Genomic DNA, 27,556 nt, shown 5'->3' on the forward strand with positions numbered 1-27,556 from the left:
TGCAAATTGAGTATTTTTGGTGCAGACTGTAAAGTTCACTACACATTTATATGATTCTTCCTATCTTGTGTTCTTAGCTCAACCTCATTTTCCTCATGATCACTTTACACAAGATGATCCGCAATTCTTCAGCTCTCAAACCTGACTCCAGCCGTCTGGATAACATTAAGTGAGTTCAAATTATTCAATGGGAGTCATACTTATTTATTTATGAAAAAACGTGACAAAAAAGAACCACTCTGTCGGATGGACTCCAAATTGATTCAGTTTCTCTGTGTAGCAAGTCATTATTTGTTAACATTTTCTCGTCCACTTCCATCAGATCATGGGCTCTGGGGGCCATTGCTCTGCTATTCCTGCTGGGGATGACGTGGGCCTTTGGCCTCCTCTTTATTAATGAGAACACAGTAATCATGGCCTATCTCTTCACCACCTTCAACGCCTTCCAGGGCATGTTTATCTTCATCTTCCACTGTGCACTGCAGAAGAAGGTAACCAAATGAGACTTGGAAGACTGTATTATTGATGTAATTATGAATAAGCAGATGAAATGTTGTGGAGATGGATGGATGTGCATGTTTGATTAATATTCAGCATACATGTTCAGAGTGATTTAATTTTTGCCATGGCGTGTGTTAAAAGCCTCTGCTGCTCCATATTGAGTCCAGGCTATTGAAACTGTGTTAAGTGGTTGTGTTTATGACTGGCTTTAAAACCTGCCCGCTGTGCCCATGGTGTTATTTCCTTACAGGTTCATAAGGAGTACAGTAAGTGTCTGCGTCACTCCTACTGCTGCAGCCGCACCTCTACCACCAGCTCCCACGGCTCCCTGAAGAACTCAGGCCTGCGTGCCAACAACCGCTACTACAGCGGCAGCCAAGCTCGCCATGCAGCGGCCCACCGACAGGTGCAGGCAGGACAGACCCTCACACATAAATGATGGCACACACAAAGCAGTACACACACGATGCAGGAATTGTTTTTCTTTGAACAAATGAAAAGTTGTTTGGTGGAATGAAACAAAATCAAATGACTCTTTCGATACTATCTGACTTTTGTTTTTTTAACCACTGTCGAAAAGGGTGTCAAAACAAAATGAATAGCTTTGGAAACAAGGGGCATTTCCTCACCCTTCTGGTATATGTTTTTCTCTTGTTCAAAAGGTCTGTCATGGAAGATTCTAGAGTACAAAATAAGTGCACCTGCAGAGGTTTGATTGCCGATCAATACCAGTGACTCACCGATTACTTTGCGAAGCACTCAAATTTACTTAACTTTCTTTCACGTTGATCACCTTCTGAATTGCCAATGACAAAAACATGTGCAGCAAGTGAAACGCCGGTATTACAATACATTTTGTTCTCACTGATATAGTATATGCGTATATGACGTGTTCATTAGATGTTTCTGTCGCAGAGCTGGTCTAACCAGCCAGCGTGCTGGCCTCTGTTGTGAAGTTTTTACTATTCCCATGAATTACTGGCAGCTCTGTGCTTACCAGACTAGATGACTCGTTAATAAAGACATCCTTTGAAGTCCATGTACTATATATAGACACAGGCACCATACAAGACATCGGGAAATACTGGCATATGTGCGATGGCAGACACATACTGTACACACACATTGACTTTTACCCCTCACAATCAACAAACAAGCTTGTAATAAGACACTTCCAAATAACAATTGTATCAGCTACTGCAATCATGGCTTACACATCTCACATTTATTAGCCCCCCTCATGATAACATGACATAGCTGTGTGCCTCTTTACCCAACGCTCAATCTCTTTGTTTGCCATGTTTGCCTATTGTTCTTCGCGGATTAGAGCGAGCCCCACAGTTTTGATTACAGCAGCCCCACTGAGTTGCAAAGTCTACCCATCATGTTTCTATATTTAACTTGTCTGTTTGCTGCCACTCACTGAGCTCTGCTCCTTCTTCCAGAGTCGGATCCGCAGGATGTGGAACGACACGGTTCGAAAGCAGACAGAATCTTCTTTCATGGCGGGAGATATCAATAGCACCCCGACACTCAACCGCGGTGAGGCCTCTCTCTATCACTGCTCTGCTTCCCCTCTGTTAAGTTATGCACACTTGAATTCACACAAACACATAGATTCTAGCACACTTATATAGACTCACACAATTGAACATAAATAAATAAAGCATGTAATTGGAGTGGACAGAGCCAAGGCAAATCACTGTTGTTAAATGTGCACCTGTGACAGTATACAAGATGATGAAGTGTACAGTATGTTTCCATGCCTAGTGTATTACAGATAACTAATGATTCAGATCGCCTTGCAGCCAATGTGCCAGCCAGCAAATACCAGTAAGCAGCAGTAATAGCTTAAATTGAATAACATACAGTTTAAGGCTAGTTGGTGGGTTTTACTTTGTAGATAGATAGATACTTTATTCATCCCGAGGGAAATTTTTGTAATGCTGTAGCAGCCACTGGTCAGTGAAAGCACTTATATATGGAGCTCAAACACTGTGTTATGTAAATATGCGTGTGGGTGGGTCACAATATATTCCTGTTACTGTAATTAAGCAGATATACGTGTATTTCTAATTTATGAGTAAATAAAGTCAGCAATACCTATTTAACTTAAATAAAGAGTTACAGTAGTGCAGACCACATCATAAATCACATCTATCATAGAGTATAAATCTTTTTCGACTATTTATAACCACCAGAAATGGTTTGCAGCTAGTTCATCATCGAAGACGAGTCATCTGTCTTTGCTTTTTTTGGTCATTTTATTTTGTGAGTTCCAGTTTTTCTGTTAAATAAAACAAGTAATTTGAACAAGGATCAAGTAATCAAATAATCATTATCACAGTATATTGTGTCATTACCAAACCAGACATATTTTCTGTTTCTCCTACTAATATAGGTTTGATTCCTGCTTTGTGAAAATATGTTTTCTTATTTTCTTCCACATACATTAGAAAAGAAGTATTTATATCATAGAATTGCATGTGTCGTAATACCACCATACAGTAATAAAACAAATATTGTAATAGCTGTGAGTTGGCCTTCCCATTGCCAGCCCATTTGAACTCTGTCTTCTCAGCCTTTTTATGGTTACATCATGGGATCAATTGCATCCATATCTCAGTGACGCATGCTATGCCCACTGACCTCCCCACAGCACATGAAAGCGCACTAGCAATTATTTAAGAATTGAAAAATGTGTGTGGAGTCACTGATTGTCTCAGCCTCAGCAACTGGTGGCGTCACCGCTGCCGCCATCAGTAACACAGAGATGATCAAGGTTGGCTCAGGTTCCGGATTGGAAGGGGGGTGGGGTGTTGATGATGACAACAGAGGCAGTTGCTAAATCAGCCGTCACTCTCTATGCTAATTTCATCCATTTTGTTTTTAATGAACTGATTACCGTGTGAGCGAACAGGGGGTAATTATTCTAATTGAGGAGAGTGACAGGAGCAAGGCAGGGGGTGAGGAAGAGGGTGCTACGAGTGAGCTGCATGGATGAGAGTGTGTGTATTTGAGTGTGTGTCAGTGGTCGGGCAGGTCGGTCGGTTTCTGGGTCTTTTTCGTCACGACAGAGCAATCACCATGGCTGTTGGAGAAACACAATGTGGATCATTTCATGTTTTGCTGTCAAACACAAACAACTGTGCTGTGAAGCCTTTATTTTCTGTGCTTCTGAGAAAAGTTTGTCAGTTGGCAGAAAGTGAAAGACGAAGGGCAGCGCGGGAGGGAGGGAGAGAAAAAAGCGTGCGAGAGAGAGAGAGAGGGGGGGGGCGCTATCATGGAGGAGTAATTAAAGAGGCCAAATCTGGAAGAGATGCGTCGTTCATCACTGGCATTTAAAATCTCTTTGATTTCTCCACTTCACTTCTTCACCATAATCTCTTCCTGACCATAGTAATGTGTCCAAAAGACACACACACAAACACACACAAACTCCCATGATTCCCCTTGCCCTACTTTCTCTCCCCACTTAAAGCTAGTTCCTTTAATTGTCTATGGGATATTCCCGTGAGGTACACACAGACAGCTAATCCCAACTAATTTGGTGTTTGTAAAAAAATTCTGGCACAAGGAACCGAGAAAATGTGGTTGAGTCAAGACACAGCAGAACGAGCCAGAGAATACAGGGAGAGGGGTTTGTGTGGCATGCCAGAAAGATGGACAGGGGAAGTGTAAGAGGAGGGAGAATGACAAATAAATAGCTGTGTGTGAGTGCACATTTTATTTTTCGTGAATTCCCTGCTCCCTTGCTGTGTGATGAACGGTAGGCGTGAGACCTGAAGGTTGCACTTTGCCTTGGACTACTCTCCGTCACGCTGTCCTATTTTTAATTTCATGGCATTTCTGTTTGAGTTGCCTCAGGCTGGAGCCATACATGGGCATTATACAACATTCTGTGTGCAATTTCTTTGAATTATATTAGTCTTGTAGTGGCATTCACAATGCACTGGGAAATTAACTGTGTTTCAATGGCTGTAGCCCTAGACTACATAATGACATGCATTACTGTTCTACCCTATCTGACTACATTGTCAGGAGCAAAAAGAAAAATATTAATAATGGCAATGCTCCAAACAGTACCTTTCCCCTGCAATTGTATTTTTACTCAAAGGTTACAATCAGCAGTCATAAACATTGAGGAGAAGACTGTGAAATGCATTACTCTATAAAGCACCAGCATAACAAAAAAATAACCCCATCTGAATAAACAGTAAATATTTTTATGATTCCTGATGTTATTACTGAGTCTGGAAACGTGAATTTCAGTGTTACACCTATTGTGTGCAGTGTTTCTGCTTGTGATTGCTCTGCATACATTTGAAGCAAAGATAAGAGCCTATTTATGATTCTGTTTCTTTTTTGCAGCGACCATGGGCAATCACCTTTTGACAAACCCAGTGTTACAGACTCGCACTGGTACCTCTCCTTACAACACTCTGCTGGCTGAGAGCTTCACCCCACCATCACCTGGCGTCTTCAACTCTACCGGTTAGCTCCTCATAAACACTCCAGTCTGTGTGTGCAGTCTTGTCAGCATGGTGTGTGTATATGCAGTATGCGCTCAGCTTGCTGTCCTTCTGTCCGTTACTCACTGTCAGTAGTTTGACGTGGCATCCACAAACTCACTACTGTATATGTGATTGCTTGCGTGCGTGCGTGTGTGTGAGCCTGTCTGTGTGTTGTTTTTTCAGACCTTGTAGCTGTCAGACGGATTCACTAGGCTGAGCAGAACAGAGCCAAACAGTGCCTACAGCCTAACCAGCCATCTGGTCAGATCTTAAATCTTCATAAGAACAGCCACAAATTGATTTCGAAGTTTAGCTACAGCTGTGACTTCCAGAAATCTTGAAGACAGTTTTCCATTCCCAGGCAGAAAATGTAGTCAGCTTAAATCACGACGGCCGTAGAAAGGGATCAGACAGCTCGGTGTCCAGGGACAATTCATCTTGGTGTAGGTTGGTCCGTTGTGAGTGCCAGTGTGTGTTTGCTTCTATCTCAGAGTCTTTTTAAACAGCCCAACGGCTGTTTTATCGCATTGCTGCATTCCCACACCCCTTTTTTAATGCATATAACTGCTGAATTAGACATGTTCTGGTAAATGCTCCACTACAGTACCTATACTCACTTGGTAAGGGAGAACTATGACTGCGTGTGGCTTGTTGAGTGTTCACCGGCAGAGTATCAGGCCCAGTGTCTGAGGACTGAAATTTAAGGCGGCGTTACTGTTAAATATTTTAAAGCCTCTCCGCACAATACGTCAAGCCTGATGGCCACAGGCCTGGCAGCCAAGACATTTTTAGAAGAGAGTGGGAGAGGAAGCAGGGAGAGCACTTCATTAGAATGTCTAATTACCCACACCGCCACCAAAGAACGTTGATTAAAGTCATACTACACATTGAAATTTAAAAAAATGAACCCACTTCTTACTTTTTGAGCGTCTGTGGCTTTTGCTTTGCTGTGTGATGGTTATTTGGGAGTAAAGGCACAAGATCTGTGGTGTGTTGAAGGAAAGTCGTAAAATAAACATCACTGCTAACTGTACAAGGTTTTGTATGATATATGTATGTATGTATGTATGTATGTATGTATGTGTGTATGTATGCATGTATCCAGGTATCACTGACAGCTGTAAATCAATATCCAGAGTTTTTTCTGTGGCTTAGATGTAAATGTTGGAGGGATATGGTGTCAAACTAACAGCAGCAAGTCTGCATAAATCAGAGTTAATGTGACTGTGCATGTGTTTGTGCGTGTGGTAAGAGTTGGAGGGTTTGAGGTTGAGCATGAGAGAGACAGAGAGAAAAGAAAAGTTGCCGATGGACAAGGATATTTTTTATTCCGTTAATGGTTCCCTTTTGAAATGTCTTAAAAACTCATACATCAAGTTAATGTTGCACCATTAAAGAGCATTTACTGACGAGTGTCTTTCATTTTATTCACTCCACATAACTTTCTCTGGGACGCACAGGAACCTTCCGTGACCCAAGTAAGTGTAATTCACCTCAGTTCACATCATTTTACCATCAGATATTTATTTATTTTTTATTTATTTTTCTCTTACTGACACTTGAATCTGACTGTATGATAATAATGCCAAAACCCTCCATCTCCTGTCTCTCTTTTATTTGTGTTTGGGTCCAGAGAGCACATTATCAAAGGCCCGCGACCCCTGTGGGATGGAAACCCTGCCCTTGAATGGTAACTTCAACAACAGCTACTCCCTGCGCACTGGCCCAGGAGGTGTAGGCGGGGGCAGCTGTGACTTCCTTGGTGGTGGGGGTAAAGACAGTCCCCCACCCCTCCTCAATCCCCGCGGCTCAGAGGCACTGGTAGGCGGAGGCATCCGACGAAACCTCTCTGATGCTGCGGCCTTCGAGAAAATGATCATCTCTGAGCTTGTGCACAACAACCTAAGAGGTGGTGTTGGAGGAGGAAGTGGAGGAGGTGACGTAGCAGACAGGGTGTGCGGCAGCCTGGCCAGGGGACGTCCTCACGGTGGAGTTGGTCGGGGGACATCGGGTGCCGGGCCAGAGCCATGTATGAGCATGGATGAAGACGAAGACTTTCTGAGAGAGGGGCGGCAGCACACCCCGCAGGATGTGGAGCTGCTTTATAAAGCTCTGGAGGAGCCCCTGCTGTTGCAGCGAGCCCAGTCGGTCCTCTACCAAAGCGATCCAGAGGAGTCAGAGAGCTACACGGCCGACCTCACTGAGAGCCTGGGCAACAGCGGCCACAGTGGCCAGAGTGCTGGTGGGCAGGCAGGCAACAGAGCACCAGACTCCCCTGCCCGTGACTCCCTGTACACCAGCATCACCAACCTGCGAGACTCACCCTACCCTGACAGCAGTCCTGAGCCCCTGGAGGTGGTCCCCCGTACGGCCCAGCCCCCTGAGGAGCTGTACTACAGCTCCGGGAGGCCCGCCCTGGGCTCTCGTGGGGCCCCCATGCAGACCTTCTACCAGGCCCCACCCAGGAGACCGAGTGGGGAAGGACACCAGGCTCAGGAGCCTGTCCACAATGAGGGAGACGGACAGATGCAGCTGGTCACCAGCCTGTGACTGGAGCCTGAAGGAGGAAGTTGGGGACTAATATGATGGCCAAAGCCGCCTCCTTGCCCGCCTCGTTCTCACGTCTCTCCACTTTCTGCTTGTTTGGTTGCCTTTCTTTCTCTTGACTTTTATTTAAGTACTGTAACAGATGAGCAAACAGAGTGACCTTCAGGTGGAGTCGTGCCTGACTCTGCAGAATCAGCCTTTCTCTCTAACCCTCCCCCGTCTTATGGAGATGAGTGATAGGTGTTTTTTCCGCAGAGCATTCATCGACTCCCTGCAAACCCCAGTCCTCCCCATTTCCTTTGGTACCCTAAGGCCAAGTCCAGCACTCTGAATGTACCGATCCACCCTTCAGATCCTACCCTTCAGATATTTCAAAACTTTAAAACTTTGTTAAAGTTTTTTTATGTAATTTGTCTTCAGACCTGCCTCCGGAGATGGGAATATCATTTTATATTTTATCTATAGGTATTTTTTGAGTCATCATGTGATTGGAGTAGTTAGCTGTGGAGACAGGGAATATAGTTCACTATTATAACCTAAAAAATGTCTCACGGAATGCTCTTCATTGTTGCCAAAAATATCTTTTATTGAGCCAGAACAGAAACTAGAACATTCACACACACACACACACACACACACACACACACACACTCATCCAAAAGTGCTCATTACTGAACATCAAGAGTGAAAACAGTACTCCATCTAAGTAAAAGGGAACAAGAGCTTTTGTTCCAAGCAGGCAGTGGGAGCTGATTCAGAGTAGTTGCCTTCATTTTCTCTTGCTGTGAATCGATGACTATGTACAGAAGTGGAGTAGAGGCAGAGACGAAGACTGACGAGGTGCTGTACCACCCCTCCAGAGCAGGAGACCCTGCATCCATAAGACTGGCCAATCCTCTCCACTCTTCTCTCTGGTTGTTTGCTTTAGGAATTTGAAAAGTTAAATGACTGCCTTGCTATTGTTTTGAAAGGAGTATTCAATTTGTTGACTTTGGGTCTGCATCCTCTGGGGGCTGCAGGAGCGGACTGGTGTCGCCCCCTGCCCCTGTACTTTGCTGTTAGAGCCTAGCCAGTTGAAGTGGACTTGTTTCCCGTGTGTGGTTGTGATAAAAAAGACTGTAAACGCCGCAAACGCACTGGTCAGCCAATTGGTATAAGCGTGTACATAGGAACCACACATGAATCTACTTTATTCATACTATGTAAATAGAGACACCAGATGATCAAAAGCAACAAAAAGTAACAAATACTATGAAACATGATTTCTTGTACTGCAACAAACCAACAAAAGAAAAAAATAAAATGTTTTGGAGTTTGTGAACTGAATGATAAACTCTATCTCTCTCCCCCATGGCTTGATCCCTCGCTCTCACTCTTCTGTGCCATCCAGTGAAAAATCCTTAGTAATCCAATGGAGAGAGAAAGGCAGAGAGAGAGACAGATTTTAATGTGTAGTAGATTTTATTTATCCAAATGGAAAACGGAACAAAAAAAATCGCGGCACAATTTTTATGTAATATAATCCGTTACATGTTGTTAATGTTTGACCTTTGACATTCCCAGAGTGGAATTGCCAAAGGCAGCGGGGCGGGCGGGAGGCAAGCGAGATAGATGTCGTCAAATGTCATACTGTGCCTCACAGGCACGATAAAGCATTGTGGCTGAACAACAGCATCCATAAAGTGATTTGGTTTGCTCTTGTATTATTTGGAAGATATAACCAGATTACATACTTTTAACAACATGGGTTTTAGCATGTATGATGACATTTGTTTTACTATCAGAGAATATTGTATTTTGCTGTTTCTTAAAAGGTAGTTTCAGCATTACTCCAGAGCCTAATGTGACAATTCATTAATTTCCTGTGTGCATGTGTTTGTGTGCATGTGTGTAAGTATGATGTTGACTGGCTGGTTGTGTGTGTTCTCTATCAAGTGTGTGTGTGTGTGTGTGTGTGTGTGGGTGTGTGGGTGTGTGCGTGTGTGCGTGTGTGTGTGCCGTGTACCAGACTTTTGTATGTGCGCACACATTTGAAAGGCTATTTCTTTTCTTCTTGAATGCACAGCTGACAAGAAGGATACTCATCTCAGAGAGCTGCCATTACTTCTCCGCCTCAAGTGGAAGTTGCTCTTACCGTGGTGTTCAGGTACAAGGAGGACAGGAAAATTCAGACCGCCTGGGGAGAGGCGAGATAACCATATATACTACAAAAATGACATACAGGGTTGACTGATTGGGAGGAACATGTTTCCAATATGCCACCTTATGCAAGCGATACATTTGAGAAATTAGCTGTCAAGAGAGAGCTGCTCATGAGGCTCCTTTCATCCAGCTGAAATCTGTCTGACCTTTAAAAAAAAAACTTAGAGTTTGCCTTCTTCTACGCTGTATTTATAGGTATTTGTTACGGTTTATCAGTTTTTATGTATGTTTTTGGAATATTTATTCACATTGATTTATTCATGTCATTGTTATTTTTATTTTTTTGACTGTCTCCCTCGTAAACCTGCGCCAAGTGAACGAGTGCAATATGTGGACAGAACGTGAGCAGAAAATAGATGAATCCACTGCAGTGTGACATTTGGCTATAGAGCCTGACTGTCCCACTTCTAAGAGAACCCAAAGGACAGCTTTTAGCTGTGGCTCCTGGGGCTGAAAGAGAGAGAGGGTTAAAGACAGATAAGGGAGAGGGATTACAAGGATTTGGCACCATTTATTCTTGTTATTCAAATCACTGGTGTAAGTAACATTGTATGGGCCGCGGAGCGCGATGAGGCTCAGAAAGAAGGCACTAGTATCATCACTTGAGCCATAGGGGGAACACGTGCAATATTGCTTTGATGGTACATGACTTGGATTTGCAGCTGAACCTGGGAGCTGTCTGTGTTTACAAATGAAAAGACAATATGCACATGTATTCTGCTCTGCTGCGGTGCTGGACAATGTGAAGCACGGATCTCACAGCTCGGTGGCGGGGCACCGTACCGAGGCCGCGCTCACTGGTCAACTGGACAACTGAATGTATTTTAACAAGCATGTCTGAAGATAAAACAATTCACTCCAGGGTGGACGTGTTAATGGGAAACACAAGGCGGCCATCATCATCTTTATCCCCCATCACTCTCATCACCATCATCATTAACTCCATCCCTCACTCATTGTATTTGACATAATGTGCTGATGCTGATCTCTACTGCTCAGCTGGGACCCGCCCCAGGGGAGAAACACTGTTTAAATAGGCACTCCCCATGAGAGGAGGAATGTGCGTCACCTTGGGCCTGCTTCTCTCTTTTCCAGCACCTCCTACCTCCTTTTCTTTTCCTCCCTTTCCCCCCATCTCATCCACATTTTAATATCAATCTCAATGGACGTCATTAGTGCAGCACTTTTTTGAGAGTGTTAATTTGTTTTGTCAAAAGCTTTGTTTATCCCAGATTAATATCTCAATAAACAGAGGAGTGCTGTACTGTTGTAAATGATAATGATTATACAGTAGAAAACCCACAGCCCATGCTGTTGGACAGAGGCTCACACATAGGAGTTTCTCCACCATTCAGAGCCCTCCAAACCTGTGATTACTGTAATAACAGTGGGTACTAATTTACAACTCGCCCTCGCTCTCTTCTACTCTCTTTTTCTGTCTCTGTTGGCAAATGTTTAACAAAATTCCCGTTTTTATACTAGCAAGCCTGGCATGCATGTGCTCCAGTGGATAGGTGGGAAGTTGTTTAAAAGGTGGGACGCCTAACCTTTGACACAGTGCTGTCTCACCCCTGCAGCTTAGTGTTAGTGGAGAGTGAGCTGTGGCATTGTTCAGTCTGTCATTAGACAGCAGAGGTCCCAGCAGACCTACAGTCCGTTGACCCTTTCACACACATACCCTTTTTTTTTTTTCCAACCACTGACTTGTGTTGCCCATATCAGACCAGTAAGGCGGATGGGAGGGAGGTACTGGTGTGCGAGTTCAACAGCAGCAGGAGGTCATTATGTCGGTAAAGACTGGCCCAAGAGGGGACAGAGCGGTGACAACATCAGCAGAGATGTCACAGATGTCACAAATTCATAGCTATAGAGAGAGAGGATGGCAGGTGAGGGGGTTTGCAGTGAGGCTGTGCAGGGCTGGATCTGGAGATAAGGAGATACATGTGCTACTTTGTTTCAGACCGCTCTCTGTTGGTGGTTAGCAGTCCACAGGTTATCACTTTATTGTTGAAATTGGTCAAGCTGGCATGTCAGATCTCAAGTTTGTTCATTGAATAAAACAAATCTGCCTGTAGAGGAAGAAAGATGATGTGATTCTTGTTTGGTCTAATGGATGCTTCCTTGTGTACAAAATGTGAAAATGAATCCACTGCCGCATCAGCCGATTAAAGCGAGATTTTTTGAGTGCTAACAAATGCGATGGATTTTCCTATACAGATTTATAAAAAGCAAATGTAAACAATGATAAAGTAGTACTATTTTGTTATTGGTCTCTTGTTACGTGTCCACGTGACTACTGAATACAGTACTCATAGAGTAGTTTTAAGAATATTTAGGGGTGATGAGGATGAGGATTGTGCTGTTTCTCTTTTGTGTTGAATATTTGTCCATGAAGCTGTGCCAGCAATTCAGGCCATCTTTGATGCACAGGGTGGGACCAACATCAGAGGAGCTTTTGTGTAGGATGGGCTTCTCCAAACCTGTGAGGCATTTTCTACATGGAGGAAGGTCCAAAACAAACATATCTTTTGACACATACGTGTATACAATACACATCTTTAGTCAGGTTAGGTAGTTTTATACACTGAAGTGGAGACGGACATGTATCTGCTGTATACTTGTTAACGTCTATACACATACACATACATGAATCTGTAGGCATGTTTTTTTCTATTTCTTTCTTTTCCTCCATTGGGTGCGCTGTCTATGAGAGTTTGGAGGAGCTGAACTGTGCCTGCATATACCTGTCCATGACTAGGGATCTCCATCCCTTTATCGTCCATGGCACAGGCTAGAAAATGCTGCCCAAGATGATCTGTGTCCATCATCAAAGGTAGAATAGCTGGCTATAGCAGGTGTGAATGGGATATTCTGAGTATCAGCCAAGGGCTGCATTAATCGGCTCAGTACAGTAGAACCTGGTCAGTATTGGACATCCCTGAAATGCTTAAATTTATGGGAAGAGATTATTGGGTGCTAGTGGTTTGGGGCTGTAGGCATTGGTAGAAACAATGGGTACTGTACATTTCCAGAGCTTTCTGTGATTTTTCTATGAAATAAATTATTTATGATGTACCACTGAGACAGTTGTAAACTGAGGTTAATATATCACCTTGGTACTGTTTCTATTTTCTTTGAGGAATAATGTTAATTTGTTCTTTTTAAATTTTATTTCACACAATCATGCTTTGACAGCTGTCTGGGCCCAACGGGATGATTTTCTGTGAGTGTTTGCATCATCGCAGGTCGAAGCGACCTTGTATCAGCACATATTAATAAAAAACGATTGAAATTATACAATGTTCATGCTTCGGGTTTCTATGGGAATGTCTTAAAGGGGCTCAATTGTTGTGTGTGTTGTGTGTGTGTGTGTGTGTGTGTGTGTGTGTGTGTGTGTGTGTGTGTGTGTGTGTGTGTGTGTGTGTGTGTGTGTGTGTGTGTGTGTGTGTGTGTGGTTGTACACTTATGTGCAGCATTTTTGTTTGTGTGCTTATGCATATGCCAGTGTGATAAAAGCATAACAGCAAACAGAAATTATTAAAAAGTCTCTCTCTGTGTTCCATAGGCATATAAACTTCAATATACCTACCTTGTGATTCAAACTGGAAATGAAAAGACATCTTTAAGCACTAATACAGTGTTTATGTTTTATTCATGGGCAGTCCTGCAGGTTACTACAGAATTGTGCTGCTCATCTGTATACCATAGGAGGCAGGGGACTGAAGCCAAGCAACTCAGCCCCTTCCTGATTCAGCTCCCCTTTGAACCACACACTGTATGCATATGCAGATTTGACCGGTTGGTTTGAATGATGATTCTGTCAAATACTGGTCTGTGTCCGAAGCATATTACACAAAGTTATCAAAGACATGCAAAAAGCAAGCTGTCGGTTTAGGAGACAAAACCCAACACTCTAAGTGTTTGGATGGGGACTAGTAAGAGCTTTATGCCCCGGGGAGGATGAAAGGACTGGCCCCATACTAATCTGGAGGTAGCAAGGCTTTGTTTCACTACAGTAACCCTGAGTCAGTATTACCGGGATCAGCTACAGTGATGCTTTGAACCATCTCATGTGTATCTGTATGTACATGCAGACCTGTGGGCATAATTGCTCAGCTGGATTCGTTTTTACAAAGCATCAGTCAAGGTTAATTAATCATACGGTGTGGTGATATCCCCGATGTAATCTTTTAATAACTGCCGTGTGAGTACATCTTACTGATTTTTGAATGCAGCACGGTTTGCTTGCAGCTGTCTGTTAAGCCACAGCAGCACATAACTGTAGGCAACCTTTACTACACTCCTAAGTAAGCATAAACATTGTGATGAACTAGAGATCAGTTAGGGATAACACAACTAAGTGTCTGGGTTATTGCAGCCCCTCTAGCTTCCCTTAAGCCTTCTTATCCCTGATGCTGTGTGATCAGTGAGTTTTGTTTCTTGACTGCTTATAATACCATTCACAGTGGAGTGTGATTGGTAACTAATTAGCCAATATATAATTATTATGTCCATCAGAGCATGGAGGATTCATCCATAATTACAGCCCTGCCCATGTTAATTATTTTCCCCCATGTCATACTGTACGCTGTACATGTATGATGGCATGTGATGACTCACCCCCTACCCATCCACCCATCTGCCCAGCCCCTGCCTCGCCGCTCATGTCCCCTCAGTGAAACTCCCTGAGAGGGGAAGCTCTGAGGCCTTGACCATTCAGTCACCCTCTTTTCACTGGTAGTACAGTAACACTTTCACACACTGACATACCAAACATGAGCAACAAAGCCTCTAACCCCTGATACACTCTCCTCTTAGTACTCAGTCCATCTGTGAGGTAAAAAAGGGGGCTTTTTATAGGTCATTGCACATTTAGGGAAGCTTAAAATAGAATCAGACATTGACTAACAGCAACTCTCAGCAGATCCCAAGAGATAGAGAAAAGATAATTTAGCCTGTACCCCTGTGTGTTTGTGTGTAACTGTAATTACTACCATGCATCAAGCTATGGGGGCAACACATCTTTTAAGTTAACATTCGGTATAATGTTATGATCAGAAGGTGATGTAAGGTACTTACTGTTCCTTCATTGGTTTATTAATAAGTCAGTGTCAGAGTCAGAGTGCTATGCTAGAAAATACAGAAATCCACCCGAATAAAGATGCATTTATTGTGATTGCATCACTCAACAAAAGTTAGAAGAGGTGCAATTGTGTTGCTTATGTACCTCAGTGTTAGGACTCGTGAATATATACTGCCCCCTTGTGGTATAAAGTTGATACTCCAGGTGCAGCGTTGCCTTCAATAGTTAAATATGATAATAAAAATTACCAGGCAGTGAAAACCAGGGTGGAAGTAACAATTTATTTAAAACTCATTACAAGAATTCATAATTTTCAACATACGTATTGTATTTAATATTATTTATATTTAATTTGATCAATTTCAAACCAAAAGCAATGCAACTGAGTACTTAAAAGCAGCAAAAAGAAAAATACTGAATTATAAGATCTTTGAATTTGCAAATGTAAATGGTGATAAAAATACTTGCTTGCACATTGCTTGTTGATTATGCAGCGATGATGAAGCAAAGGGAGGCTTACTTAACTGATTGGATAATTAAGAGCTTACAACTCCAATAGAAAAAAACATACGGTATAATTTGTTGCATTTATGTTATGCATTATCTCATTTAAATTACACATTCTAATGAGGTATAATATAATATAAAATATTTGATATAATATATATGTATAGTTTATACATATGTATTTATATAATACAATATACTTGTTAGTATAAGTACATTTTTAAGAAGTTGTCTCAAAGCTGTGTATCTGGTACCTTTTCAGTCCACCCCTCCCTTTGTCAAGCCATGCACTTAATATTCTCAGTAACAAACCACCCAGGCATTTTGTTTTGTAATAACTAATGTTTATCTAAATGCAATTACCCAAATGAATATGTTATCTGATTGACTGAGCATATATCAATGAATAGACTTAAAGTGACGGATAGACAACACCAGTTTCCACCTGGATTGTCTCATTTTTCTGTGGAAAAAAAACTTATGTCATCAAAATGATTTAAAATGTTTGTAATAACAGCACATAGGGCTTGTAGAGAATATATCTTCTAACATTGTGAGAGAGAGTGCAAAGCATCATGTGATGAAAATTATTACTTAAACAACTTCATCTTAAAGGAGCTGCCAGTAAATGTACCACATAGCCTGACTGTGAAAATACTTTATATTGTATATATAGCATAGACTGTTATTATTATTATTATTATTATTATTATTATTATTATTATTATTATTATTATTATATTTATGTATAATTCTTCATGTTGGGCGTTGACTCCACGTCAGTGTCCTGCAGAAAACAATGCAATTGCCAAATCAAACAAAAACAAAATAAAAAGAGCATTGTAAAATAAATATATAATAAAGCATAAATAGAAAGCTTTCTACTTACGGGTGCAGAGCACCTGCTGACCTGGTCTGGATTAAAACCGCGCCTGTTCACCAAAGCTACGGCTTCACCTGTCATGTCAAAATGTTGGATGGCAGCTCTGGAGACAGAAACAACAAGGAATAGAGACATGAGCCTCTGCACAGAAACAGCAAAGCTTGGTTAATGCTCACTTTCCAAGCAGCAGATGTCAGACAAGTTGTGAAGTTCAGATTGGCCCTTCAGATTTGGGATGGAGGTGGGGGGTGGGGGGAGTAGTTCATAAAGTTACTCCTGACAGCTGTCCAAACAGCACCAATAGGCAAAATGAAACAAGGAGACTGGAAATTGGAAAGAGACAGAGATTTCTCTTTGGGCTCAGTTATGACTGCAGAGTGACCGAGAGCAAGCGGCAATCTCACCCCTCATTCAACAGCAGCAGTTGCCCTTCATTCCCATGATCTTCAGGACCACGATCATTAGGAGTCCATCCATTGTGCATTTCCCTGATCCTGGAGAAGAATTCACAGCCATTATCAGTTGGGCATAGAAAAACCTCAGGGTGAGTGCTTCAGGTCATTATGTTATTCTTTTTTTTTTTACTGCCATTGTCATATACAATATAGTTGTTTATGACTGAATCTTTCATCTGATTGACTTACCAGAATGGCAACTTGGTTTTGCTTACACTCGAATATTTAGGAAATAATAGTTTTATCTGCCAGCTATATGAAACTGTAGTCCTTACTTCTGGCATCTTTTTAAGTTTGGGTAGGGTGTGTTGGCATGCTGTTTAAATAGCTCTATATTTTGTTTTTACAAATCTGTGCTGATTATTTTCATCTCACCTAGACATTTATAGTTCCACTTTCTAGCTTTTATCATTTTTTATCACTGTGGATTTCTTTTCTCACCTTTTTTTTTCATCATTTTGCAAACATCTTAACTTGTAACTTGTGGGTTGCTGTAAAATAATTACAGGCTATACATTCATACATTCATACATACATACATACATACACACACACACACACACACACACACACACACACACACACACACACACACACACATACATACATACATACATACATACATACATACACACATACACACATACATACACACGTACATACATACACACATACATACATACATACATACACACACACACACACACACACACACACATACACACATACATACATACATGCATACACACATACACACATACACACATACATACATACATACATACATACACACATACATACATACATACATACATACATACATACATACATACATACATACACACACATACATACATACATACATACATACATACATCTTCAATAGGACATACACCTCACACACTCCAACAACTCTTAAAAAAACATAAATGTAATGCAAAAAGGTAAACATTTAACATTTACAGTATGATTTAAATTGTTAGACTACAGATTACCAAACAATGTATTTTTCTTTGTTTTCAACCACTCCTCCTGGATCATCTGTCAAGCTCCTGAGGCAGACAAATAAAATACTTGTTAAATACGAGTGTTGACTGAATAAAAAAACAACAATATAATAATACTGTAATAAACACAGACAATCCATCCAACAACAAAAGCTTACCTGTTCATGGCTCGATGATTAGAGGTTTTGTCAGGGGCACTTATGTCTCCGCTGCAAAACAAATAATAGATAAGAATGGAACTGAATCTCTTCTGAGAAATCCTATTCACTACCTGCCCAGTTAAAGGGACACTTCACCTAATTCCTCAAAGGAAAATAGCCCACAGACACAAGAAAAGTTTACAATTCTCATCCTCACGTTTTATTGGGCGTCAGTCCCTCATTGCTTAAGTTGCGGTCCAGACTAAAGGATTGAGGAGTCTTGCCATCAGCCTTGGGATCAATACTATGGAGACAAAGATGGCTTTTAGCAGATTACAGTCTAGACTTCCAATTGCTATTTAAAAAACACTTTGACGGTTTTGACAAACAGGCCAACACGAGGTCAGAGATTATGAAGATGTTCTGAAGATGTTCTGTTAATGTGGAGCCTAACCTCTGCACACTTCCAAGTTTGTCATCTTGATTGATATCATTTTCACCACTTCCACGTGGATAAGTTGCAGATATTTCACTTAGCCTATAATGACAAAGAAAAGATGGAAGATGTATTCACCTTCTCCGATCTGTGCTTAGAGTAGCTTCTGAATGTTAGCTCACCTGTTAACAATGTTGGATTGTGTTATGTCCAAATCATCAGCTGTGACCTTTTGGACTTCACGTCCTCCAGGGTGTCTTAAAAGGACATTCAAACATAAAGTTACATTCAGCAAGTAAGTAAGTTTACCTGTTTCAAATTCACCTTTTCTTTAGAGTTTTTCTGGCATGCAAAATTATTTTACCATTGACCAACCTTTCATTAATGTGGCTATACACTGAAGAGGATTTACTTATTAAAACTAAATGACAGAAGTGTATTTATGTGTGCATCAGCGCCAGCTGAAACATATGTGAAAAGTAAGACTGACCTAGTTTCTTCTGTCTCTCCCCTCTCTGCTTGGGAAATCCCCTCTCTGAGACAAGGGCAAGTCTTAAGGTATTTTAAAAAGCCAGAAACTGCAGGTGCACCATACTGCTTCCTGACACAAGAAACAAAAACCTTTCTGTATCAATACAAGACTGTGCAAGTAAATGTGTAAATGACATTAACAGTTGATTGTTATTGCAAAGAACTCACTTTTTACAATAAATGTAACAGCAACAAAACATCCCCATCATGAGCACTATCCCACCGACCCATACACCGACTGGACGACAGACAAAATACAAACATGTTATCATCAAATATGAATTAGTGACTTATTTTCATAGACTGTTAATATTTACAGTCAATGGTTATTTTGCAGCAAATTAATTCATACTATTGCTAACAAATATGTTGTAAGGCACTATAATAACTGTCACTCAGAATAAACTTCTCACTGCTGAGGTTCTGTGGTGTTGATGAATCATCGGGATCGGGATTCTTCATTTTCTCTGTTTAAGGTAAATACAATATTTGTATATATCATGTTTATGATGTATATGTATGCATTTTTGATCAGCAATGTAAGATAAGATTCAATAGTAAATCAGTACAACAACTCATTGCCTTACCAGTCATTTTATAATCCACGCAGATCTCTTCTACAAAGCTCTTTCCCTAAAAAGCAAAATCAAAGTCTAAATTGTGAGAATGTAGAGTAAATATTTCACATTTACTATATGACTTTTATTGGTTTAATTCATATAAGTACATATTAAAATTTAGGGTGACTCACATTAACAAATATGCATTCTACTCGCAGGTCTCTGCAGTCTCTTGTAACGAGTGAATGGTTGTCCATGCTCATCACTTCATTCAAATACCTAAACAACTGAGTGCCAAGTACAGCATGAGCAATCAGAGTCTGTTGGGGAAATAATAAAAAGCATACTTTAAATTGACTGCAGTCACAACATAAAACAACCTCATTGTCAAACTTTCACCATAATTTTTTATTCTTTCCTCTTCCCTATGTGTCTTTCTTTAAACACACATAGTAAAGGATCATAAAGACTTTTAAAAACAAAACTATGGTCTACTACAGAGTGTAAAGGTAAATCAAAATACCTTATTATCATACACAGAAATCTCTCCTCCCTCAGGACACGGATATAAGAACTTGAATCCCTCAGCCATGTTAACGTCGTTGCAGGACATGTTTTTTGGAGGGCATTCTGTAAGACAATAGAGTTGTACAGAAGTAAAGAATAACCCTAAAAAACAGAAATAACAGAAGTGGAATACACATTTACTTACGTTGTGTTTTGCTTATACAAAATAACCTAATCACGATGCCAATTCGGAAAAGTTGAAGTGTCATTTTGTCGAAGGAAAGGAGAGATTAAACTCCATGAGATCTCGACTGAACGAAACTAAAATGAGGAAGTTAAAAAATTAAATGACGGAAGTCATGTAGTTGTGCACGGCCAACACAAGGGGAGGCCCTCGTCCTACGGGTCAGAGACTCACATTGAACAGACCGCCCTCTTCAGACAAGACACAAATCACCACAGGGTTTTAATTTCATTCCAGATTTTTAAAAAGTAAACAGATAAGTAATTAGATGAGCACATCCTGCAGCCCAGTATGAATTCTGTATTGTGGCAGGATGTTTTAACCAGGTGGATACATGTATCCATGTTCACGTTTATGTTGAGTATATCCTCCTGTTATCTTTGGAGATGGGTGGTGGACAGAGGATAGCAGTCCTCCTGACATGTTCTAACAATGAGAGAACAGAGGGAGAAAAAAGAGTGACTGAGTACTCAAAGAGGCCTCTGTCATTTCCCTTTTACAGACACACACACACACTCACACACACACACACACACACACACACACATGCACACATGTACACGCACTGCAAGGATAAAGCAGAAGCCGCCATTCTGCAGCACGCTTCATTTACACTGCATCTTCTCTGGTCCACCGAGAAAACACAGACCATCGTCTGTGTCACTCAATATGGGCCCCTCTCTATCTCTTCAACTCCGTCTTCTTCCTCTTGGTCCCTCTTTGCCTCTCCTTTGCCCTTCCCTATCTCTCTTACATTGCAGTAGTCCACCATTGTAACGAGCAAAAGAAGTGCCTCCAAAACATACTCTCAGGATTCCACCTTAAACATAATTATCACATTGGCTTAGATGTGGGAATAGATATAATTAAGGCCAAGCAGATTGACTTATTAGCCAATTTGATGCGACTAACCAACCATGATCACTTCTTGGCGAGACCCGTACTGAATTAAAATGACAGCATCACAAATAAGCACGAATGAGAGAGTAAATGGACTTGGCTCAGCTCCCCTGGTGGGAAGCTGTGTGGAAGTGTTCAATCATCTGATCCATTTTCTATAGATATCAAGTGACAGTGGAAGGCTTGGGTATCCTACCATCCCTTTCAATATCCACAGAGCCCCTGCATAAACAGAGGAGAGTAGCGATGACGCAGGACAGGCTAAAAAACACACACAAAGCTCTAAACATGCATATCCAACAGCCCACACCCCCACAAACACTACGTGCCTAGTTCTGAAAGGAGTAAATTCCAGCAAGTCTTAACAGGGCTTTTAGGGTAAATAATTAGAATTTTGCTGCTTTCGAGTCCTCTCCTGATCCGTCTCAACTCTTGCCTTCTTGTTCCACTCATAAGAGTGGTGATGAGAGATAAACAGCTCTCTTCCCGTCTCAATGCCACCCCCTCAATCCCTCATTCTCTGTCCATGTGGATAGATGAGGGTAGTAGAGCTTGAAAGGCAGAGTATTGGCTCTGGTTTTGTAAGATTTTTTTTATGAACAAAAGAAGGACAGGGGTAAATTAACCCCCATAAAGTTTGTACAATTCACCATTATAAAGCCAAGTTTAAAACAAAAACTTGGTGCACTATTCAGAGTGTGTGAGTTCTGGAGTCAAAGCTGAGGCAAAGTAACACCCTGAGAATCCTGAGTAGCTCTGAAACAATAGTTCTGGCTGCTTAGTATCCTGCTTGGCTTGAGTTTGCTTAGCTCCACGACAGTTGCTAAATACACCCGGTAGAAAGTCGACCCCAAATAAAACAGCATATACAGGCCAGAAGTGACTCTTTTTAAGAAAACAATATCATGTTTACACATCCTGACAGTATGTATTTTAGACTTTCTCTATAGATAATACATTTCCACGTTATATTATCCAAGCAGAGAGCAACACCACAGGCAATTACATGGCATTTTCCCTGAACCCCTAACCTTAGAAATGATTGAACCGTGGCTAGGAAAATCTTCAAGTCACTATGAGGGCTTTCAAGTAAAATGGTAATGAGCATAATCCCTCATTCAGAGTGCAGCAAGACCAAAGGAGAAATGAATTTAGAGAATGGCAAATCGTGCTAGCACTGTTAGAGACAATTTGGCCTGTCCAGTCAGCTCACTATGAAGCCTAAAACCCCCACTGGCACAGGTTGGATATCACTAAGGGACATCTACATTCTGCCAGCACAGGAAGCACAGCAACACCAACACACACTGGCATACTTACTCACTCATAGAGACATATCGACACAGTAATCACACTGAACTGGGTTTCACCCAGGGAATCTTGATGTGTTCTGTTCTGTAATACATTAAACATCTAATCATGCTATGTGGTTACATTATGGCATTTACATACAAAAAGAAATGAAAAGCTAATAAAAGTGAATTAGTAAATCTAAAAGAATATTCTTCATGAGTGCTAGGAGTAGAGGTGTCATGGGAATATGTGAATATATGAAGTCACAGGGCCTAACACAATTACATGTACACCCACACCCCACCTACACCTCCAACACACATATTAAAGCCCCTTCCGAAGCAGCCAACTCTCGCCCTCATTTCCGAAACCACAGCTCCCCTTTACAGAGCTTGGTCAGCCTGGGCACAGAAACCTGATCCTGCTGAGAAAGTCTTATAAAAGGAAGCAAATAAAACAACCCAATCAAAAACACCTCTCCTCCACAGAGCCAAACATTAAAGATCGGAAAGATATCTGCAAACAGATGCAAACTCCTGCCTGAGGGCCTATCAGTGTTTGAATATAAAGGCTACATCATTTACATTAGGCTACAAGAGCCACGTCAAAGCACTGCACAGTCTAATGCACTGCAGTTCTTATTCACATGGTGCTGAGGCACATGTTGTGCAATATCAGAGAGCAACTTGGACAGCCTCTATTAATCTGTTTTCCAGCTCAATCTCCTGAGACGGATCTCTGTCAGAAAACAAACCTCTCTGTTTGAAGCATGGCCTTCAGTTAAACTTGTTCTTCCTTTCTCTGCACATTTCAAACTCCTTACTCGGTTTTCTCTCCCACTTTCCCTCTCACTCCTCTTTTCTTTCCCTGCCATCTCTTCCTCCCTCTCACTGCTCTTTGCTCTCCTTCGCCATGGTTTCCCCCCTTGTGTTTCTTTTCTTTACTCTCTTCATTTCTTTCCCCCCCTGCGATTCGTTGCTGGCGTAAGTCTCAGTTTTTGGCTGGGCGAACCCAGGGTGAGCGTGTCTTGTTACAGCAGTCCAGGCCTTCTGATAAAGCCCTGCATTGTGAAGGATAATCCCTCAGAAACAATCCAGATTTTTATACCGTGCCCGCTGTTATTTCTGTAGCCTCACATGTAAACATGCACACACAGCGCGCACACACACACACACACACACACACACACACACACACACACACACACATACACACACACACATATACAACTCAACTCACACACGCCTCCGTTTTTTTCTGACACATAAACAAGTACATGTACAAGCACCGGCATGCACAACGCATTAAGTGGACTCGTGAGAAAGTATGCAAGAATTTCACATCAAATTACCCTTTTGGTTAATTTAGTTTACAAGTTGCTGTCTGTGCATACTGCTTTCTTTGATCCACAGCAGAATCCAAGACTGTCTCTCCTACAGCTATGATAACTTGACTGGAGTTTTAGGGGACAGGGGATTTGTAAATGGGGAGTTGCTGCAGCGCTGTAAAATGTCACTTAAGTATGTCTATCACTGTCATGCTTTGTTAAGGCAGCCCTTCTGTAGCTGTTCACACTTGACTGAGCCGTATTGTTAAATAAACAAAGCTTTGTGTGTAGTTGTGCTGTGGATCAGTGAGATGATCAGGCACTCACCTGAAAAATTAGAGAGAGGAGAATAGAGAACAGAGCGAGAAACCAGCATACTGCAAGAATTGTACACGTCAACACACTTAAAAACTTCATTAATACAGATGAAAAAATTGACCATTTGCACAGCAATAATTTTGACATTGTACACTGAAAAGCACAGGGGAAATTAGTAACACTAACATGGCTGCATGCCATGTAGGTGTTCTAGTGCCATAGCCCTGGTACCTTACTGAGACACATCATCAAGGTTATTGGTTCCATCTATTCCTGCCATGTAAACAAATTAAAGGCAGGGTTGGTTACTATTTCCAATAAATACTTTTTATATATTGTTTGAAATGGTCTTTACACCCCAACAGCAATACATAACTGGGCTCTGAAAAAGAAGTGAAAAAGATCTGTCATCTGTAGCTGCTGTAATCCGGTAAAAACACCTTTCACTGCTTGGAAAGAACCAATGAAATGCCTCCTTGCCCCACTGCACATACTCTACCCCTCACGTGTACGAGCCTGAGCTCAATGTGCGTCTTCACTGCATTGCTAACAATAGTCATATTTGTTTTAAATATTTGGTAATATTAGGTGTTTTCTCACCGGTGAGTGAAATTGCGGTCCTTTTTCTGCTCTGCTCTGAAGCAGCAACGCAGCGGTGCTCGTGCACGTCTGTGTGTTGGTCGAGAAGATGCTTCTTTCAAATCTTGCCAGCTTTTCAACATTACCAACCCCTGCCTTTAAGCTGTTAACTGTAACTTTAAAAAAAAAAATGTAGACATTGTTAGCAACTTGTAGACCTTTGTTTTGCAGTGTGCAAGCTCTATCTGAAGACAGCTGTTCAGTGTCTAGACAGGTAGATACCTCTGTGGTTCCATGTCTGGGACCGTCTCCCTGTCACTGCCATCATTCCTAATCTTCCAACAGGAGGTTTCCTTCACTGACTTTTCCACTGCCGGCATCATCTGTCACCACAAACATGGGGAAGGAGAAACATAATTACAGGAGAGAAGTAACCATAACACACCACCCCCCAAGGTTAGCACTAATAACAATGGTATAGCCAGCAGCTGTGACTGTCAGACTGACATTGTCCAACAAATACAATATATGAGTGTAAACAATACATCGTAAAAGCTACTGTAGTCCACCTGTTGCACAATATTGCCATGGAAAAGAGACACTAACAGACAAGTTATAGTCAAAAAGATGATATGTGCTACATATTTAATAATGAGTTATTACTGTTGTTAAAGATAATATCTGCTACTTACTGTACTGTACTTACTGCCCTCTATCTACCAATTACATAAGCTTTCCTTGGCAAGTGCTGTTAGTGGCTCAGCATTACACACACAAATTACTCACCTCATTCATAACTAGGAATTACAGGAATATTGTCAGATGTCTGCTGTGTGCATGCTCATTAAACTATTGGTTCTAAACTATCATCACATGCAGAAAAGCGTAGATTAAAGTATTTATATACACATATTATGCACACAGCAGAATCAAAGAGGCCTGCACTGTATTTACCAGTTTACTGGGCTCCAACAAGCACATTTCTTTGGCTTTCTGATGAACTGCAGTGTTGTAAGTGTGACCTCAGCACCTCAGGGTTTTTAATACTCTGTGTCATTCAAGCTGGTTCCTGGGGAGGAATGTAATTAGGAGCCCCACTGCACTATCCTCACTATCACAGATATGCTCTGCATCATGGTCTGGCACATACACAACTTTACTGTGAGACACACAGTAGTGTACTAAACTCTTACATGCTTACACACACATTTAAACTATCTTATACTCACATTGGCCAAAAACCTTATACATCAAGAAAGAGACAACGTAAATAATCCAAAGATTTATGTCAATTTTTTTCTGATTTGCTGAATTTGAAATTGTCCTGAAAGCGAGACTACATAAATTATGCTGAACTGTGGTCATTGTCATTGTCATTGTATATGATAAAAAGTCATAGTATAGTATGTTGAAAAAATTGATAAAAAAGTCGTAGTATAGTATATCAAGAAAAGTCATTGTAAGCATGTTGAAAAAAGTGATAATAAAGTCATAGTGTAGTATGTCAAAAAAAGTGATAAAGTCATGGAATAGTATGTCGAAAAAAAGTCATAGTATAGTACAAAAAAATCATAGTATAATATGTAAAAAAAAAAAGCCATTAAAAAGTCAAAGTATAGTATGTCGAAAAAAGTGATAAAAAGGTCATAATATAGCATGTCGAGAAAAAGTGATAAAAAAAAGTCACAGTATTTATGTTGAAAAAATTCATAGTACAGTATGTCGGGGCGACATTTAGGGCGATGTTCTCTCTCCTCTGCACTCCGCGCAGCCCTTAAAAATGCAGAAAAAGCCATAAAACGCACTAAACCTAAACAGTGATAACACAAAAACTGTAAAAGATATCAAAAAAACTGTTTTGTGAATAGTTTAAAGTTTGAATTGATGACTGTACGTGAAAGAATGTGGGAGCAGTAGCATTTAGAAGTGGAAGAAGCCTGAAGAGGATTTAAAGATTGCTCCACTGACTTTCAATGTAAAAAGAAAACTATAAATGGTGGAGAAAAGTTTAATACAAGCACAAATATCCTTAAAGAGCTGAACATTTTGATATTTTAATGTTTTTTTGTAGCTGGAAGTATGCAGTAGTAGGCAATCAAAAATCGTACAGAAGAATCGGATAACAATACAATTACCACTACACGTGAATGTGTGTGTGTGTCTGTGTGTGTGTGTGTGTGTGTGTGTGTGTGTGTGTGTGTGTGTGTGTGTGTGTGTGTGTTGCGGCGGGAGGCTTAGCCTGTTGACCTCGGAACCCAGGATCATCCTCCCACCTCTCCACTGCAGTCGTCACTGACACCTCACGGGTCCTAACTATTGTTTTTATTCTCTGGATCTTGTTTTTGCATTCCAGTCTGCCCTCAGCACCCTGCAGGTTATGGAGCAAACATGAACACAAACACACACTAGACATCTTTCATCCTTCAGCCCGCAAAATATAAACAAAGTGGTTTGGTATCTTTATCGACAACGTGTCTTGTCTCGGTTCTGGTAGATAAGCTTGTTTTATTGAAGAATGTTATGTCAAAGTCTAATTAGACTTTGACATAACATTCGCTTGTTATGATTCTAGGTCAAATCTGTCAGTTTTGTCCTTGTGCCTGGAAATACTTTTTCAATGTGTTGTGTTTACAGGTGAAGATGAAGAGCCGGATCATTGACTAAAAAATACCTCATGCTCAACAAAGAAACGCTGCAGGTAGCTAAGGTCACCCTACCCTAAAATATTCAGCTTGAAACTAAAATAAACACACCACACATTGTGGCGCCAGGTCTTATCAGGTAACCTTTTCCATTGTATTGTACTTTCGTAACACCTTACCATTGTAAAGACAACAATATGACCTCTAACACGGAAAATAGTGGCTTGTTTTCTGCTCAATTTGCTGCTAGCTGTAAGGCTAGTGAGAAAAGATCGTCAGTGAGAGACATAGGTGTTTTTCAACAAACTTCAAAATATATATAATTAAAATAATTAATAAATTCTCCCAATGAAATGATCAGGCCTGAGCAGTCATAAAAA

At 41.1% G+C, this 27,556-nt stretch overlaps 2 protein-coding genes across 6 annotated transcripts in view; one reads left to right on the forward strand and one right to left on the reverse strand.

Moving 5' to 3' along the window:
• adgrl1a (adhesion G protein-coupled receptor L1a) overlaps positions 1 to 13,059 on the forward strand; it is a 102,034-nt gene extending 88,975 nt beyond the window's left edge. For 2 of the 4 annotated variants that reach the window (XM_035997092.1, XM_035997091.1), the window contains 7 exons: positions 78 to 169; positions 323 to 491; positions 752 to 907; positions 1,947 to 2,043; positions 4,873 to 4,995; positions 6,476 to 6,493; positions 6,649 to 7,565. In XM_035997092.1, coding sequence (XP_035852985.1) covers positions 78 to 169; positions 323 to 491; positions 752 to 907; positions 1,947 to 2,043; positions 4,873 to 4,995; positions 6,476 to 6,493; positions 6,649 to 7,565 — 1,572 coding nt within the window. Of the gene's footprint in view, positions 1 to 77; positions 170 to 322; positions 492 to 751; positions 908 to 1,946; positions 2,044 to 4,872; positions 4,996 to 6,475; positions 6,494 to 6,648 lie in introns of all 4 variants that reach the window. The other 2 variants (XM_035997093.1, XM_031312489.2) reach the window with 1 other exon arrangement.
• A 2,054-nt stretch (positions 13,060 to 15,113) lies between these two features.
• Positions 15,114 to 20,222, reverse strand: LOC116059450. 2 transcript variants are annotated; one of them, XM_031312532.2, is made up of 15 exons: positions 20,079 to 20,222; positions 19,890 to 19,996; positions 19,558 to 19,686; positions 19,394 to 19,439; positions 19,220 to 19,273; positions 18,975 to 19,044; positions 18,766 to 18,876; positions 18,458 to 18,532; positions 18,294 to 18,377; positions 18,057 to 18,143; positions 17,858 to 17,908; positions 17,688 to 17,744; positions 16,642 to 16,731; positions 16,244 to 16,340; positions 15,114 to 16,141 (listed from the first exon to the last, which is right to left on the reverse strand). In XM_031312532.2, the coding sequence occupies exons 1-15, from the start codon at positions 20,140 to 20,142 to the stop codon at positions 16,097 to 16,099; spliced, it is 1,167 nt and encodes a 388-aa protein (XP_031168392.1). In that variant the 5' UTR covers positions 20,143 to 20,222; the 3' UTR covers positions 15,114 to 16,096. The 2 variants fall into 2 exon arrangements, with proteins under 2 accessions (XP_031168392.1, XP_031168391.1); XM_031312531.2 differs by having other exon boundaries at positions 19,202 to 19,273.
• Between the last annotated feature and the right edge of the window lie 7,334 nt (positions 20,223 to 27,556).

This window comes from Sander lucioperca, chromosome 21 (genome assembly GCF_008315115.2).
Source record: "Sander lucioperca isolate FBNREF2018 chromosome 21, SLUC_FBN_1.2, whole genome shotgun sequence".
NCBI classification, from domain to species: Eukaryota; Metazoa; Chordata; class Actinopteri; order Perciformes; family Percidae; genus Sander; species Sander lucioperca.

Coding starts and splice junctions, on each gene's coding strand:
- LOC116059450 (XM_031312531.2), bottom strand. CDS start 20,142: ATGACACTTCAACTTTTCCGAATTGGCATCGTGATTAGGTTATTTTGT. Junction 18,378..18,457: donor CAATCCAACATTGTTAACAG/GTGAGCTAACAT, acceptor TTGTCATTATAG/GCTAAGTGAAATATCTGCAA. Junction 16,732..17,687: donor AAAGAAAAATACATTGTTTG/GTAATCTGTAGT, acceptor ATTCTTCTCCAG/GATCAGGGAAATGCACAATG.